The sequence below is a fragment of the Leptodactylus fuscus genome, chromosome 6, assembly GCF_031893055.1.
Source record: "Leptodactylus fuscus isolate aLepFus1 chromosome 6, aLepFus1.hap2, whole genome shotgun sequence".
Taxonomy (NCBI): Eukaryota; Metazoa; Chordata; class Amphibia; order Anura; family Leptodactylidae; genus Leptodactylus; species Leptodactylus fuscus.
This window is the reverse complement of record NC_134270.1, coordinates 151847820-151865382: the sequence shown is the minus strand read 5'-3', so window position 1 is coordinate 151865382 and position 17563 is coordinate 151847820. Positions and strand designations below refer to the sequence as shown.

At 44.1% G+C, this 17563-nt stretch overlaps 2 protein-coding genes across 3 annotated transcripts in view; one reads left to right on the top strand and one right to left on the bottom strand.

Moving 5' to 3' along the window:
• Positions 1 to 17563, top strand: part of CPNE1 (copine 1) — a 340171-nt gene that overhangs the window by 142509 nt on the left and 180099 nt on the right. The gene's annotated exons all lie outside the window — the stretch shown is intronic.
• LOC142208848 (rho GTPase-activating protein 39-like) overlaps positions 1 to 17563 on the bottom strand; it is a 74472-nt gene that overhangs the window by 47347 nt on the left and 9562 nt on the right. For both annotated transcript variants that reach the window (XM_075277609.1, XM_075277610.1), the window contains exon 2: positions 1655 to 2083. In XM_075277609.1, the coding sequence (XP_075133710.1) occupies positions 1655 to 2083 (429 nt within the window). The remainder of the gene's footprint in view (positions 1 to 1654; positions 2084 to 17563) is intronic.

The following is a 17563-nucleotide window of genomic DNA, read 5'->3' as shown; positions in this document are numbered from 1 at the left end:
TGTTTGCCAAGTCTTGAAGGACGAGTTACAGTGTGTGTGTGATTTCTGGCATCTTATAGTGTATGGAGATAGAGCCAGGTATCTGGTCATCCATAACTTTAAAGGGAAGCTAGCAGTAAGACGGCCCCGTATATAGCAGAGGTAAAATAACAGGGTGTACACCAGAGAAGTAATGTTATCATCATGCTACATACAGGCCTTGTAAATACTCATGATACCCAGTGGACTGTCGGTATACAGACAATAAGATATAGCACTAAGTTCACACCTGTATCAGGGCTTCTGTTATTCTGGTCTACCGTAGGTCTGTGAAGGATCCCACTGACTGTAATGGGGTCCGTTGGGTGTCCATTATTGTTCTTGCAGGACTTGTATTATTATTATTATTATTATTATTGTTCTTGCAGGACTTTTTTGTCCAGGATTTCTGCAAGTCTTTGCTGAAGAATGTAGCTTTAGGAAGCACTTTAAGGCTGAGGCCCCATGGGCTGGAAACGCTGCGATTCACCCATGGCAGAGACGTGGCGGGAAAAATCGCCAAGTTATACAGTAACAGCAAAGTGAACGGGATTCATGCGAATCCCATGCCCACTTTGCGTTAAAATCCGCAACACGAACACGCTGCGATTTCCATAACCAGCACAATTTTGAAAATTGCAGCATGTTATTTTTATCTACAGAAATGCCAGCTGCTTTCCCGTAGATATAATGGTAACAGAAAGGCCGTGGAGGAAATCTCTGTGAACTTTTTGTTCAAAGCGCTGCGGGAAGAACCGCAATGCGTTTCCGCCGCGGTTGTTTCTGCAGCGTTTTAGTGTGGCGTTTCCGGCCCACGGGGCCTTAGCCTAAGGGAGGAATTTGGTGACGACTTTGTGGCAGATTCTGCTTTAAAATCAGGGCCAAAATCCATCCTGAATCTACCGTCCATTGTATTTAATGGGAGGCAGTGATAGCCATGGCAGCTTTCCACCATGGGAAGCCGAAGGACCTGAAAGTGATTCACTCCTTAAAGTCCTGTTCACTTTCTGCTATTTGAAAATCCCAGACAACCCCTTAGAAACAGTCTCCTGACACAAAAGGTTATCTCCATCTGGGATATTTTAGGCATAGCCTCTGTATATATCTATAATGTCCGATAGGTTCAGACCCCAATACCCATCTCGAGAAAGGGATCCTACAACCCCTGTCATGTGGATGCTGTTAGTAGAAAGGGGCATGTGTGGCTCGCTCCGTACACTTCTATGGAAGTTCTAAAAATAGCTGAACCTTACTGCTCAATGCCTTTGCATTTGGAGCAGCTATGAGACGGGGGTTGGGCACCCTACCTCGGGACAGATGTAGGTCCGAAAGGTAGGAATACCCCTTTAACTAATTTCTATTTACGAATATAATAGTAAGACTTGGAAACGCACTATGTAGAGAACTAGAGGATATAGTTCCACACAGGAAGATAGTACTCTACATGTTTTATCTTCATCACACTATTCTATGTTGGTCATGTGATGGATCTGTGTTGGATGCATCTGTGAGACAAGACCATGGCGTACTCGATTGTGTACAAATATTCTGCCTAAGAGGCAATGCTACCATAACATACGTTTATACTAGTGACAACTAAAGCATATATTAAAAAGGCACATAAAGATTTGCTCACCTCCCAGAATCCTTTCTGCTGTCTATGCTGTCTCCTCGTCTTTTACTCCCATCTTTTCCATACTCCGAATCTTGCATCAGGACCTCGATGGAAGCGTTTACTCCCTCACTACTTGTGCTACCCCGATGGGAGATCCGCTCTTGGCTGGCACGTGAGCTAAGGCTTGGCTGTGAGGCGCGTTTCACGGCTTGTAATTTGGCCAAAGGCACAATGTCGCATTGCTGGGGCCTGTGCCACACAGTCTGATGGCTTAATGCATTATAATAGTAAAAGCGTCCACTCTGCTGATCGTACAGTTCCCACCACTGGTTCTCATCAGATTGGCGCACAGTTACACCCGGAGGAGGCTCCCAACCACATTCTCCAGTAGTCAGGTTGACGTACATCCGCTCATGAGAGCGTGGCTCAATGATCTCCACCCAGTCCGAGCTGCAAAAACAAAAATGATCAGTGAGAAAAGTGGCCAAAGCATTGAATGATACATAGTAGTGTTGTGTGTCTTACTGGTAACAGAACAATTCCCGCATACAGTTAACATTGTGACAAAAAGACAATGTAAGGATTAAAATGGAAGCCGGAAGCCCACGTTCAGTCAGCTGGTCATTGTTGTAAAATTGCGCAATCCAATAATCCAATTCAATTGGAATCTATGTAGCTTTTTATATAGCTGCAGATTTTTCTGCATGGATTTTAAGCCCATTATAGGTAGTATAAACCACTGAATTTGGTTAATCTGTATGTGAATCCATCGCACATCAAAATGTAAATACACCAATGAAAACTGAGGCTATGTTCACATCTAGTGCAGAGTCTGGCAGAAATCCCAGGACAGACTTTTATGTCCAGTGAGGTCTAGGACTAAATAATGGACACCCGATGGACTCCATTATAGTCAATGGAGCTTCCCAGGATCCACTGTTGTCTGTTATTAAGCAGAACATCTTTCCGATCTTCTGGTCCTGCAGCGAAACAGAAGCAGAGACAACACCATAGATGTGAATATGGCTTAAGAGTCAGCAACAGGTTTCTGTGCCTGATCCCTCAGCGGATAATTCTGCCATCTGATCTTGTTTTAATACTCCAAAAACCCTCTTAGAGATTAGAAATATTCCCATGCATCTGGATAGTTACAATAAGTAAAGCTGGTTATACACCATTCATTTACCATGGGTGTAAAGGCCAATTGAGACAATGTGATGCCAACTGCTGGCGCCAATCAAAAGGCACATCTGTGGAGGAGTCGATCTGACAGCCAAGTGTGCATCCGATGTTGGGCCGAGTTTGCAGCAGAATGCACTCGGATGATGCTTAGTGTGACATTCAAGTCATTCGGGCCCCCTATGAGGGCTTCTGATCCGTTACAATCAGAATAGGACCTACTCTATTTTAATAGTAATGGAAAACACCACCGAACGTTCTCTTGGATGACACGCTCCTACGTGTGCATGGAGCCTTTGTGTTAAGTATGGAGTTGAAAATGACAACGTTTTCCAATCCAGTATCGGTCACCATATAGTCCAATATCCCTGGTATATGGATTTCATAGCAACCCATCAGATACATTTGCATTCTTTATCCCAACACTATAAAAGCGCAATATCACCCCTCTCGTTACACAAAAGACCTTATGTATATATACAGTTCATTAATGAAGAATACATAGCACATTCTCAATATCACATTTCCATAATGGCGGTGCTCACTGACATACAGGATTACTGGCAAACCCAAGCTTTTGTGTCACAGTCAAAACAATAGTTAGAAGAATCTTCTAAGGCAGGATCAGTTTTCCAGTTGAGTTGAAAATGAATATGATGTCTAACACAAACATGGTGTATAGGAGCACACAAATGTATACGTTCCCTTCTTTTTTACCAAGATCTAACAGGGCTTTCCGACCCCCAATTAAATTTTTCGTAGGATGACCTATCCACAGCCACAAGGCAACAAAATACTAAATTAAATAAGGCCCAACAAATCCTGCTGTAGAGGATAGAAGAGAGGCCTATGAAAGCAGATGGGTGCTATGGCTTTATTTTGTTTGCTGCACTTTGGACTCTCTTCATACACGTGTTACCTTTCAGGGACTACATTTTAGGCCGTGTATACAGACGGCACATGATAGGGTGTTTGCTCACTAGTTCATCATTAACTGAGATTTCATACAGGGTCTACAAACAAACACAACGTCTGGCCTGTAACTTCTCTGCCTGTTCACCAGCAATACGAAAACTAAACACATCTTTACGTGTCCAGCAGTTTTCTCATCTAACATGAGACGCATTAAGGCACATGCATCTGTATGTGAGCCAAGTGTGCATGTAAATGGCAGAGTTGGGTGAGATAATGCCTTAATGGGCTACAGGACCAGCAGTGCGGAGGTTAAATCTGCACACTATTCGGTGCGGCTTCTGCTGCTGTGGATTTCAGACATATTTTCTGCAATGGAAACCCTAAAGTATGTGTGTCCCGGTGTGGACATGTCCATAACCTGGGCACCTTGGCCCAGTCACATGGTTAATATGCAAGGGTGCTAACAGACAGGCAAACACTGATTTGGTACTGATGGCTTATCTTTAGGATATACCATCAGTATTGTGAATCCGTAATACCCCTTTAAGTCCACATTTTCAGTCCCCTGTCAAATCAAGGGAGTGGCTAGTGTTACAGAGGTTAACATGTAAGGCTGGCAGCCACATGTTTCGCCAAATATGCGCTACAAAGGTGCGCCATGTTTATTCCAGTGTCTTGTCATAACCACTTTGGTAAATCTGGGGCTGTTTTTTCTCCTACTAAATCACTGCCTACCTTGCAGAGATATTGCCTTTGTTTTGTCAATGTGCAATGAGCTCTTTGGAGCAATGAGGGCATGGCAGAAACTTATCTACCTGTGGGGCTGGGGTGATATTCTGAGGTCTGGTGACACTAACCTATATACCTGTAGGTCTGGGGTGATATTCTGAGGTCTGGTGACTCTAACCTATCTACCTGTAGGTCTGGGGTGATATTCTGAGGTCTGGTGACCCTAACCTATCTATCTGCAGGACTGAGGAGATATACTGGGTTCTGGTGACCCTAACCTATCTATCTGTGGGGCTGGAGTGATATACTGGGCTCTGATGACAGACTCCCTTTAGTCATACAAGCAAATTTTCCCTTTAACAATAATATAAAGTATTATATCTTCTATTCTGCATTCTGATTTAATGAAAACAATAAAAGGGCTATTAAAATCCAATCATTTCACGCTGCTTGAGGAGAACAAGTCATTCTCACTCAGTGCTCTTTGAAGACAAATATCTACAAGTATCACTTACAATGGTGTGCTCGGTATTCCTCAGCTAATGACTATGCCATCTAAAATAGCTCTGCGGTCTATTATTTCAAGAAATACTTTATGTGGTTTGTTTTTTTGGTCAAGATGAATGAGGCCTGCCAAAGAAAATCTAACAATTATGCACAATATAAAAAGCCTCATCTGGATTTAACTTTAGTGTGTGAATTACAAAAACACTGGGACATTGCATTCTGGCTTTATTAGAAATCTTTGGAAAGAGTGCCATATGTAAAAATATTACTATACATTGGTTTTAGATGTGGGATTAGATGTTCGTTTGGTATTGTCAAGTATTTAACACTGCGGCCATCTGGCAGAACTGTTTAAGGGATTTATTGCTTTCAGTCTTACTATTTCCGTGTGGCTGGGGTTAACTCTTCCACATCTGATTTAGTGATGTTGTGCAACCAAGACACGTCCGTGTCCTTCATTGCAGTGCTGTGTGGGTTATGGAGTAATTCTTTTCTTCCCCTTTCCATATGCACAGTCACAACCATTGGCCTAAACGCATCTAAAAGTAGGTCTGGACTATCCATGAGAAAATCTCTGTAAAGTCTGAGGCAACCGCAGAGGATCCGTTTTGAGAGACAAACTTATCTTCATGTATAGTCCAATCTTTCATCTGACACTGGTCAGAAGGGGGTAACGTGTCTCAAAGGGAGAGACTGGTACAAGGATAGTAATAGAATTCTGGGTAAGGAATATGCAAATAAGACTTCAGTGGTGGAAAAAGAGGAATTTGCTCCTAGCGCCACCTGTTGGAAGATAGCTCCCTATAGATCGATACCTGATTTTCAAAGACACCCGGCATAGACTGGGAATAACAGCCAAGCCAGTATAACCCCTCCAGAAAGAAGAGGGTCTGAAGATCTCATCAGCATATTCCTTATGTCACAGTAAGTGGTGGATATGCTGCAAATTTTCCTTCTGGATTTGCAGTCTGAAATCAGTAACTCATTGCAGTAGCAGCAAAGTGGATTTTCATTGCAGATTTCACCCCTTGCAATGTATAAGATGAAAAATTTGGCAAATCTGCAAAGAAATCAATGAGAAATTCCATGATTTTGCAGAGGATATTGCCAGTAAAATCTGTGGGGGAAGATTTGTCCTTCTGGGTTTAGCTGTATGTTTTTTCGTACCAATTAGACATCTAATCTCCATGTTAACATTGACGCGTGACTTGTAAGCCAACTAGGGGTACGGCTTCACAAGGTCTGCATACTCGCCTTCTGTTTGTTTGGGTCATCTCCAGGTACCCTGGTTCCCTCCCAAACAAGTCTCTAAAAATATTCTTCACAAATGTAAACAGAAGGATATTTCTGGTAGGTGTGAAGCTCATCTATTTTAGGAAAAGTTTCCCTTTTGGTCCAGTCATAGACAGTCACCACATGAACCACAAATATCTAAAGCCTGAATATGACTGGGGGGATCACTGGTGTGTACGAGGCACATCATGCTCCGGGCCAAACTTCAATGCTTGTTCACTGTTACTCAGAGTTTTGCAAGGATAGGTCATCAATATCAGATCAGTGGGGTCAAAGACTCAGAACCCCCACTGATCAGCTGTTCTCAGCAGCTGATACACAGGGAATGGAACAGGAAGCAGATGGCTCCGTTCTCCGTGTAGTGGCCACACCAGGTTACTGCAGATCAACTACTATTCACTTGAATGGAAGATAAATAAAGTGCAGTGACTTGGTTCAGCCACTACATAGAGAATGGAGCTGTCCGGTTCAGGTTCCATTCTCTGTGTATTAACTATTGAAACTAGCTGATCAGAGGGGGTACTGGGTCTCAGACCCCCAACAATCTGATATTGATGACCTATCCTTAGGATAGAAGGCTCATTTTTTCCCTCACACTTGATAAAGGGGAAGTGTCCCTGAAACGCGTCGTATGTACTCTTATCTTTGCCAATAAACTTTTTTTTATTCTTTGGGCTGTCCTTTTTATACACTTATTCTCCACTACAAAATGGAGTTGTATATTCCAATCCTTTCACACCTATCCTTAGGATAAGTCATGAATATGTCTAGCCCAGAAAATCCCTTTAACACTTTAAGGTGAATCTACTTGCAATGTCAATTTCATCAGTTAATTAAATCATCCCCTCCCCCTCCTTCCTGACCCCTGGTATTTTCCTCTTTTTAACCTGCCTTCAAGAATAGTGCGCATTTCATGACAATTTGGAGAGTCAGGTTCAATATAGGAGGATGTTCCATGGTGCTAGTCCTGTAGCCCCAGCTAGTCATCAACATGAAGGATCCGGACAGTTTAGTTATGACACTGAAGGAATAGGATTGCAGCTATAAATATGGAAAGCAAGAAGAATGCATTATTTAGGGAATTTAAGGATTATGGTCTTCCTATAAGGCCTTATTCATTTGGACATCCTGTACCTGAACACCCAGATGTCTAAACAAACTTACAGCACCACTGAACATCCCTTTACCGGCCCTGTGACCCTGACTCGATGGTTTTGCATTTCATCGTAACAGTCTGTTCTTCAACAAAAGGATTCTCCGTACATTACGTTCTGACTAAGGACATCGCATCAGCTCATCATAAGCAAATGGTGAGCCATGAATGTCAAAGCAAATGGTGGGAATCAAATTGCATTAGTTGTCTGAAAGTAACATGCCATCTGGGACCGTCTACAGACGTGATCCTTACAAGTCGTACATGATAGAAGCTGGATGCCACTGGTAACCTAAAAACTTGCAGTGACAAAATTAGGAGTAGACATAGCGAGGATAGATCTGTGGGCTGACTAGAGATTAGTACAAGTCTGCTCCAGGAAAGCTTCCTAACCAACAGCACATTAGTAAGGCCCAAGTATGTGCCTTCTATTCCTATCCTGGCACAGTGGTCAATCCAACCGACGCACAAGTACTCCAAGATAATGGAAGTCACAGCCAAAAATCTGTCTAGAAACAAGAACTCGGCTGCAGTCCTAAAGTGCAGGCAGCCGCCGGCCCTTGTCTAAGGCGGAACAGATGCCTAAGAAATCAAAATTTCCATCATATCCACTGTTACAAAAAAAAAAAAAAAAAAATCTACTGGCAAGGCAAAATCCCACATGTAATGAGATGTATTAAGAGGTTACAGGTTCATCCCCACAAGGCTGGACAGAAAACTACCACTACTAACAAGGTTTATGTTAAATCCATTTCCCTAAATTAATCTATTTTCACTTCTTTTAACCTTTTCCCGGCCATTAGTGCAAGAAGGATCACTGATCATTTGATAGCAAATCCCGATCTCTATCTGATGCGGGGGCAAATAACGGAGACCATAGAAAGAGCTTCTGGGCCGACAGAGGGTCACTGTCTGTGAAACATCAGGTCATCTGTGACCTCAATGGAGTCCATGAAAACAGTCTGATCCGGGATCATGGGTGCCACACAGTCAATGAACTCAGTCTGAATAAGGAATAAATAAGTGTTGGTCAAACTTGAGGTTGTGTTCCCAGTGGCCATATCTGTAGCAGTCATCGGCTGTGTTGTACAGTAGCAGCTTTGCAATGCAAAGAGGTTCTCCAGGGAGGATCTGAACACTTACCAACCCTTGGCTCTATTTGTGACAAACCACAGGTTTCCGGGCTGGTTCTGACCCTGGATCAACCATGTCAGAACACCTCTTCCCTCCACTACCATGTTCCCCGGCACTATGCAGGCTGGCTTTACTATTATAATAATCTAGTCTGCCATAATACAGGTAACTAGTAGTGAGGGAGGGAGGACGCGGAATGACCATCAGACTGGTTGCAGGTTCCAGCTCAGGGTCAGAACCAGCCCAGAAGCCCATGGCTTGTTACAAATAGAACCCAGGTCAAGTAAACGTTGGCCCGCTCCCTTGAGAACCTCTCTAAAGGCCAAAACCCACCGTTATTAAATAGGAAATTCCACCACAACAACCACCCCATTTCAGGCAGGTTTTGGTATATTCCAATTTCAGAATTCTCCAGATTGGACAATCTGCAGCGGTCGTGTCCTGTGGGAACCCAGTCTAAGGGTAAGGATGCACTTTCAGGCTCTTTTTATACTTTTTGAAGCCAAAATCTGGTATGCTATCAAGACGAGTACTTACTCTCTTGTATTCAAACAGCTCCAGGTTTTGGCTTCAATATCTGCACACGTGTCCCTGCCTTATAGTGACTTGTGCAGGGCAGACAACCTCAATCTGTTGTTTCCTATAAACCATTTTCAGGTTGGGCAGACTCGGGCTGACTCCAAGATCACTAGATAAATATATTTCCATGTCTTAAAATGTTCAATTTCCAAAAACCTCCAGTCGAATCAGATTTGTAGCGCATCGTATAAGCTTCACATCTATAAGGTTTAGTTGTTATGGAGCGTGTAGATAAAGAAGGTAAATACTGACACTCACTATCCTGTTAACCAAAGCCTCCCCGAGCAGCCATTACACTCGCTGGAACAAGGATATCTGTGTTGCCCTTGCTCCGCCGGATAGCACATACCACACTTGCTGCAGGCGACATTCTGCACATACAACAAGACTATATATAGAATCAATGGAAAATGGTGGAACTAATTTTCTCTCTGATAAACTTAATGAAGAAATCCTTTTTACGCCAACTATTCCTGACAGGCTGTATATACAATACTCAACCACAGCTGAATGATGAATTACAGGGTATTACATTCCCTATATACACATACATATATATTTACTAGGAAACTTTACAAGGTTATGAATGAAGTAATCCAGAATAGCTAGAACAGTACACTGGTAGGATGTGAACATGCGCCAACGTCTCAGCAACTTTTCTGATGCCAAGGAAATCTATACTCTGACTTCCTTTAGGTTTCAAGAGATATTAAAGGGGTTGTCCAGTTCTTTGCACATCCATATGAAATGAGTGGAGGGGTCCAACACCCAGGACCCCTGCTGATCAGCTGTTTGAAGGGACCATGGCACTGTTTACATCGTATGCCATTCACTGCATAGAGGCTCTGCAATGTCATTACACTTTCCTCCCATTCACTTCTATGGGACAAGGTAGTAATTACATCACATGGCCACTATGAAACAGCTGATCAGCAGGGGGCCTGGGTGTTGGACCCCCACTGATTTCTAATTGATAATGGACAATCTCTTTAAATCACTTCAGGTTAGGTTACTGGCATCATAAGAACAGATTTCCTGCCCATTTCCTGTTTTGACATATTTTACAATTAAATTTTATCGGCTTATTCTAATAAAAGTTAGGTTTTATTTTATCCTATTTTGGCCCAGTGAAAGTTTTCAGTGTAGTACTCCATTTTCCTCCCACACTCGAAATACATACATATAGATCATGAGCCCTATATGGGACAGTCAACAAAACCTATAAACAAAATAGGGCCATTAATGCAAGCTAATAAATTCTACGAAAAATAAACACATATACTAATCTAAGAATCACTGACAGGGATAGTATAACAATAAACAATAGCTTTAGTCTAGTTTAGAAATGTAATTTAATTTAGAAATAAGAAAGGAGACATGAGCCACAGAAGGTAGTGAGGCCACCTGGGGGAGTTGGTATGTGTAGCACTGGCGTGGGACGTTGTTGCGTGCCGTGGCCGGGTACCGGATGCTGTGTGTGGATGGGAGTGGCGGGCTTCGGTGCGGTACGGCAAGTAAGCTGGCTCGGTGATGCCGCGCATGCGCGGGGAAGGCGGACGGGTGCGCGGAGGCGTGTGGGCCTGTGTAAGTGGTGATTGGCGCAGGAAGTGAGGGCGTGGCGGACGAAATCGCAGGTAATGCTAGTAGTGGAATAAAAGTATTGTATATTGTTAGGGGGCGTTCACACTACCGTCGGTGTCCGACAGGTAGTGTTCGCTCCTAGTGTCTGCTCAAAATCTGGCACAGACATTAGGAGCGGACACTAGCTGTGTCCGTGACACTTGTCATTCACTTAAATGGGCATCGGGTGCGTTCTTTTGCACTCCGTGCCTGTCCTTCCCTGTCCGCAAGTGAAGATGTCCGACTTCTCAAGCGGACAGAAAAACCCGACATGCAGGGTTCTTCTGTCCGCTTAAGAAGTCGGACATCTTCACTTGCGGACAGGGAAGGACAGTCATGGAGTGCAAAAGAACGCACCCGGTGACCATTTAAGTGAATGACAAGTGTCACGGACACATCTAGTGTCCGCTCCTAGTGTCCGTGCCAGATTTTGAGCGGACACTACCTGTCGGACACCGATGGTAGTGTGAACGCTCTTTATACACTATTCCTGTGAGCGATTCTTTGATTTGTATATCTTTATGCGACAGTGTTGACAATATCTGTACATGCCATATATGATGGCGCTATATAAGTAAGCAAAATAATATAAAATAAGATATTCAGACTGGACAAAAAGGGCATGTTTGTTGCTATATGGCCAGGGGGATAAGTCATGACAAGACATCCCTGGAACTTCTGGCATAACAAAGGATAAGATAGTTAAAAACTAGAGATGAGCGAACAGTGTTCTATCGAACACATGTTCGATCGGATATCAGGGTGTTCGCCATGTTCGAATCGAATCGAACACCGCGTGGTAAAGTGCGCCAAAATTCGATTCCCCTCCCACCTTCCCTGGCGCCTTTTTTGCACCAATAACAGTGCAGGGGAGGTGGGACAGGAACTACGACACCGGGGGCATTGAAAAAAATTGGAAAAAGTCATTGGCTGCCGAAATCAGGTGACCTCCATTTTAGACGAATAGTGAATTTCAAATCCGGGTCATATGAGAATGTGAACTTTGTGACTATGAGACAGGGATAGCTGTACAGGCAGGGATAGCTAGGGATAACCTTTATTTAGGGGGGAATGTTATTAAAAATAACTTTTTGGGGCTCTATCGGGTGTGTAATTGTGATTTTTGTGAGATAAACTTTTTCCCATAGGGATGCATTGGCCAGCGCTGATTGGCCGAATTCCGTACTCTGGCCAATCAGTGCTGGCCAATGCATTCTATTAGCTTGATGAAGCAGAGTGTGCACAAGGGTTCAAGCGCACCCTCGGCTCTGATGTAGCAGAGCTGAGGCTGCACAAGGGTTCAAGCGCACCCTCGGCTCTGATGTAGGAGAGCCGAGGGTGCACTTGAACCCTTGTGCACCCTCAGCTCTGCTACATCAGAGCCGAGGGTGCGCTTGAACCCTTGTGCACACTCTGCTTCATCAAGCTAATAGAATGCATTGGCCAGCGCTGATTGGCCAATGTATTCTATTAGCCTGATGAAGTAGAGCTGAATGTGTGTGCTAAGCACACACATTCAGCTCTACTTCATCGGGCTAATAGAATGCATTGGCCAGCGCTGATTGGCCAGAGTACGGAACTCGACCAATCAGCGCTGGCTCTGCTGGAGGAGGCGGAGTCTAAGATCGCTCCACACCAGTCTCCATTCAGGTCCGACCTTAGACTCCGCCTCCTCCGGCAGAGCCAGCGCTGATTGGCCGAAGGCTGGCCAATGCATTCCTATGCGAATGCAGAGACTTAGCAGTGCTGAGTCAGTTTTGCTCAACTACACATCTGATGCACACTCGGCACTGCTACATCAGATGTAGCAATCTGATGTAGCAGAGCCGAGGGTGCACTAGAACCCCTGTGCAAACTCAGTTCACGCTAATAGAATGCATTGGCCAGCGCTGATTGGCCAATGCATTCTATTAGCCCGATGAAGTAGAGCTGAATGTGTGTGCTAAGCACACACATTCAGCACTGCTTCATCACGCCAATACAATGCATTAGCCAGTGCTGATTGGCCAGAGTACGGAATTCGGCCAATCAGCGCTGGCTCTGCTGGAGGAGGCGGAGTCTAAGGTCGGACCTGAATGGAGACTGGTGTGGAGCGATCTTAGACTCCGCCTCCTCCAGCAGAGCCAGCGCTGATTGGTCGAGTTCCGTACTCTGGCCAATCAGCGCTGGCCAATGCATTCTATTAGCCCGATGAAGTAGAGCTGAATGTGTGTGCTTAGCACACACATTCAGCTCTACTTCATCAGGCTAATAGAATACATTGGCCAATCAGCGCTGGCCAATGCATTCTATTAGCTTGATGAAGCAGAGTGTGCACAAGGGTTCAAGCGCACCCTCGGCTCTGATGTAGCAGAGCCGAGGCTGCACAAGGGTTCAAGTGCACCCTCGGCTCTCCTACATCAGAGCCGAGGGTGCGCTTGAACCCTTGTGCAGCCTCGGCTCTGCTACATCAGAGCCGAGGGTGCGCTTGAACCCTTGTGCACACTCTGCTTCATCAAGCTAATAGAATGCATTGGCCAGCACTGATTGGCCAGAGTACGGAATTCGGCCAATCAGCGCTGGCCAATGCATTCTATTAGCCCGATAAAGTAGAGCTGAATGTGTGTGCTAAGCACACACATTCAGCACTGCTTCATCACGCCAATACAATGCATTAGCCAGTGCTGATTGGCCAGAGTACGGAATTCGGCCAATCAGCGCTGGCTCTGCTGGAGGAGGCGGAGTCTAAGATCGCTCCACACCAGTCTCCATTCAGGTCCGACCTTAGACTCCGCCTCCTCCAGCAGAGCCAGCGCTGATTGGCCGAATTCCGTACTCTGGCCAATCAGCACTGGCTAATGCATTGTATTGGCTTGATGAAGCAGTGCTGAATGTGTGTGCTTAGCACACACATTCAGCTCTACTTCATCGGGCTAATAGAATGCATTGGCCAATCAGCGCTGGCCAATGCATTCTATTAGCGTGAACTGAGTTTGCACAGGGGTTCTAGTGCACCCTCGGCTCTGCTACATCAGATTGCTACATCTGATGTAGCAGTGCCGAGTGTGCATCAGATGTGTAGTTGAGCAAAACTGACTCAGCACTGCTAAGTCTGCATTCGCATAGGAATGCATTGGCCAGCCTTCGGCCAATCAGCGCTGGCTCTGCCGGAGGAGGCGGAGTCTAAGGTCGGACCTGAATGGAGACTGGTGTGGAGCTATCTTAGACTCCGCCTCCTCCAGCAGAGCCAGCGCTGATTGGTCGAGTTCCGTACTCTGGCCAATCAGCACTGGCCAATGCATTTCTATGGGGAAAAGTTAGCTTGCGAAAATCGCAAACTGACAGGGATTTCCATGAAATAAAGTGACTTTTATGCCCCCAGACATGCTTCCCCTGCTGTCCCAGTGTCATTCCAGGGTGTTGGTATCATTTCCTGGGGTGTCATAGTGGACTTGGTGACCCTCCAGACACGAATTTGGGTTTCCCCCTTAACGAGTTTATGTTCCCCATAGACTATAATGGGGTTCGAAACCCATTCGAACACTCGAACAGTGAGCGGCTGTTCGAATCGAATTTCGAACCTCGAACATTTTAGTGTTCGCTCATCTCTATTAAAAACCCATCATGCACAAATGTTTGGCAGACATTATGTGGGTTTACTAGAGCTTATATATTGATGACGTATCCTTAGATCAGCATCAATATCAGCTAAAAAGGCCACAGCGTAGCAAGTGAGCACTGCCGCCTCTTCACTGAATACTAAGCACATATTGTAGGGGCCGTGTCTGTTATTGCAGCTCAACCGCATTTGCTTGAATGGGACTGAACTGATGCTATAAGGCTAGGTTCACATTTCCATAGAAGACTCTGGCGCACTTTTCTCTCCCTGGGTTCAGTATAAAACTGTCAGAAACCCAACAGACCCCAATTTAGTCTATAGGGTCTGCGGTAGGGTTGAGTGATTGGGATCAGAAAAGATCGGACCCCAATTGGTGATCAAGAAAATTTCACAATCGGAATCGGCTGGAAAATGATCAGAAATCGGATTTTGAAATCTCACGATCAGTTCAACCCTAAAAGTGACTTTTCCCATAGAGAAGCACTGACTAGGGTTGAGTGATTGGGAAAGATCGGATCGCGATTGGCGATCTAGCAAATTTCACGATCGGGATCGGCTGGAAAACGATCGGAAAATCAGTTTTTAAAATCGATCCTGAAATCTCAAGATCGGCTCAACTCTAGTCTGTGGGTAACCGCTTTTTTAGGAGACAGGATCTTCATCGTGCGGAATGATGGTGAGACCAACACTAGTGTGAATTGGCACAGGGGAGAAGCTGTAACGTTCATGAGTGCTGTTGGGCAGAGGTCCCAAGTGTTGGAGCTATAGATAGATTACTAATATATAAATCCCCGGATATCCCTTTTAATCTAATGTGTATGACCATCTTAAGGTGTGACACCCCATAAGTACCCAAATATGGCATTTAATAGGCCTTACCTACAGCAACTCCTGTAACCTCATCATCCATTCTAACATATTAGTGACATCTAATAAGTAACAGAAATAGAATTACATAAAGTAGTGAAATAAATCAGCCCGGATATTTCCCTCCTATGAAATGTGCCGTGCATCTGCACACGATTTTACCTAGCGCTCCTCATTAGAAATGTCAAGTAGGGATTAAAAGTAAAATAAATTAAAAAGCCACAAATAGCCCAATTTCCTTTTCTTTTCTTCTAGACTTCAGGCTACTCTCCAACCAGAAGACAAATCAGTGAGACCCTGGGAACGCTTCCAAGATATTAGAAGGTTGCATCCTGTGCCAGGAATGTGCATTTTACAAACATCTCCACGGAGTCCCCGCTTTCCCGCTCCACTTTATATATTTATAAACTTTAGCTGAAAAAGCAGAGAGAACAAAGGGAAAAGATCCAGAAGAGAAATGGGATGGAAATATATACACTTTATTATGGGATTAGAAGGGAAAAGTTGCTCAGATTTTTTTTTCTCACATATGAAAATCTAAAAGGAGTAAAACGTCTTAGAACAGGAAGGGTGTAAATAAGAAATCTTTCACCTCTAACCCCATTTTCTAATGTCCATATGTTTTCAGTGGAAAGAAAGGACTGTTTCTGCTGCAAGACTCCTGTCTACAGATTATTCCCTCAGAGAACAAAAGGATTGGGCATGCTGAGGTCCCACATGTCCAATCCTTCCTTACAGCAACGTCATCTATCATTGGGAAATCAGAAGCTGATCCTTGTTTGTACCATCACCATCTGAGGCAGGAGAATCAGGAGAACTTGTTGAAATCTGTGCATTTGACCAGCATTAACCTATGTAATCTGAATAGTCATCTTAAATCTACTAGGATCCACCGAAGAAGACTCACCGTATGCAAGCCAATCTAAAAGCTAAATAAATTATATATGTCACGCTTAAAAGGGGTTTCAACCCCAAATGCATTTTTCATACTATATAACCAATCCACTGACAGGCCATCAGTTTCATATCTGATCTGTGGAGTTCCGACACCCAGACCCCGGACCTCACAGATCAGCCGGTGTCAGAAGCTTCTGTAGGACGCAGTCTTATCCTGTTTAAGTAAAAGGAATAGCACTGTAGTTCCCCAAAACTACTCCTATACAGTGAAGATGGTTTTGGTTTTAGTACTGCTCTTTTTAATTGACTAGGAGAAGACTGCATCCGCTCCCCATCCATTACTGCAGCTCTGAATGCAGGAACAGCTGATCTGTACACGGTCTGCGTATCTGGCACTCACAGACGATACACTAACCCTCACTAATACGATAACTAACGAAAAATTAATTTGTGGCTAGAAAACCCCTTTAGGCCGGGGTTCTTTACGCAGCGCTTTGAAGAGAAAGTTCACAGCATTTTCCTTTGCGACTTTCTCTTACCATTATAGCTATGGGAAAGCCGCTGGCGTTTCCATAGATATAATTGACATGCTGTGATTTTCAAAACCGCAACGGTTTTGGAAATCGCAGCGTGTCCGCGCTGCGATTTTTTCTGCAAAGTGGGGATGGGATTTGCATGAATCCCATCCACTTTGCAAGTACTGTATAACGGGCAAATCGCGGTGTTTCCGGCCTGTGGGTTTCCGGCCTTAAACTGAGGCTACACATTGCTTTTTTTTTTTTTAGCTAAAGCAGCGCATCTCAAAGTGGGCACTGGAGGCCTACAGGGGGGCGGTAAAGGGCCCAGAGAAAATTGTGGGGTGTGGAAGCGGTTTAGGAGAGTGATGGCCGATATGTGTTTTTCTAATATTTAATATTTTGGCAGTCTGCTATATCTGCACTTATCTAGATAAGAGGGTTACTATTGTTTTATCAAGTGACTATATCTGTTTAGACACCACTTTAACAAATAGTGACAGGAGCAATGACATTAGCCCTTGGAGATATAGGGGGGAATTGGTCATACGGGTGGGTGTATACCACACCGCGCTGTTAACTATTTTGGACCATTGCTGGTGGGGTGGGTTTCCCCGACTCTGGCCACCCCCCTTGCCCTATCCACAAAAGGATACAAGTGTGCAATACTTGTTGTTAACACTGTAACACAATAGCAGTGACGAGTTACACAGAAATTTCGTTTTTAATCATATTTATTAAAAGCTACGTTTTATTTTCACTTGAGTATACCCCTGTGCTGAAAAACTTTCTAATATTTTAAACTAAAATCAGAACCTACCTACCACACTACATCAATTATTATTATTATTTTTGAGCCTGATATTAAGAAACTTGTTAACAATCATCAGGTTCACCCTTCACATTAGATTTTTTACATTTAAATTGAAATGTTTAATTTGAAT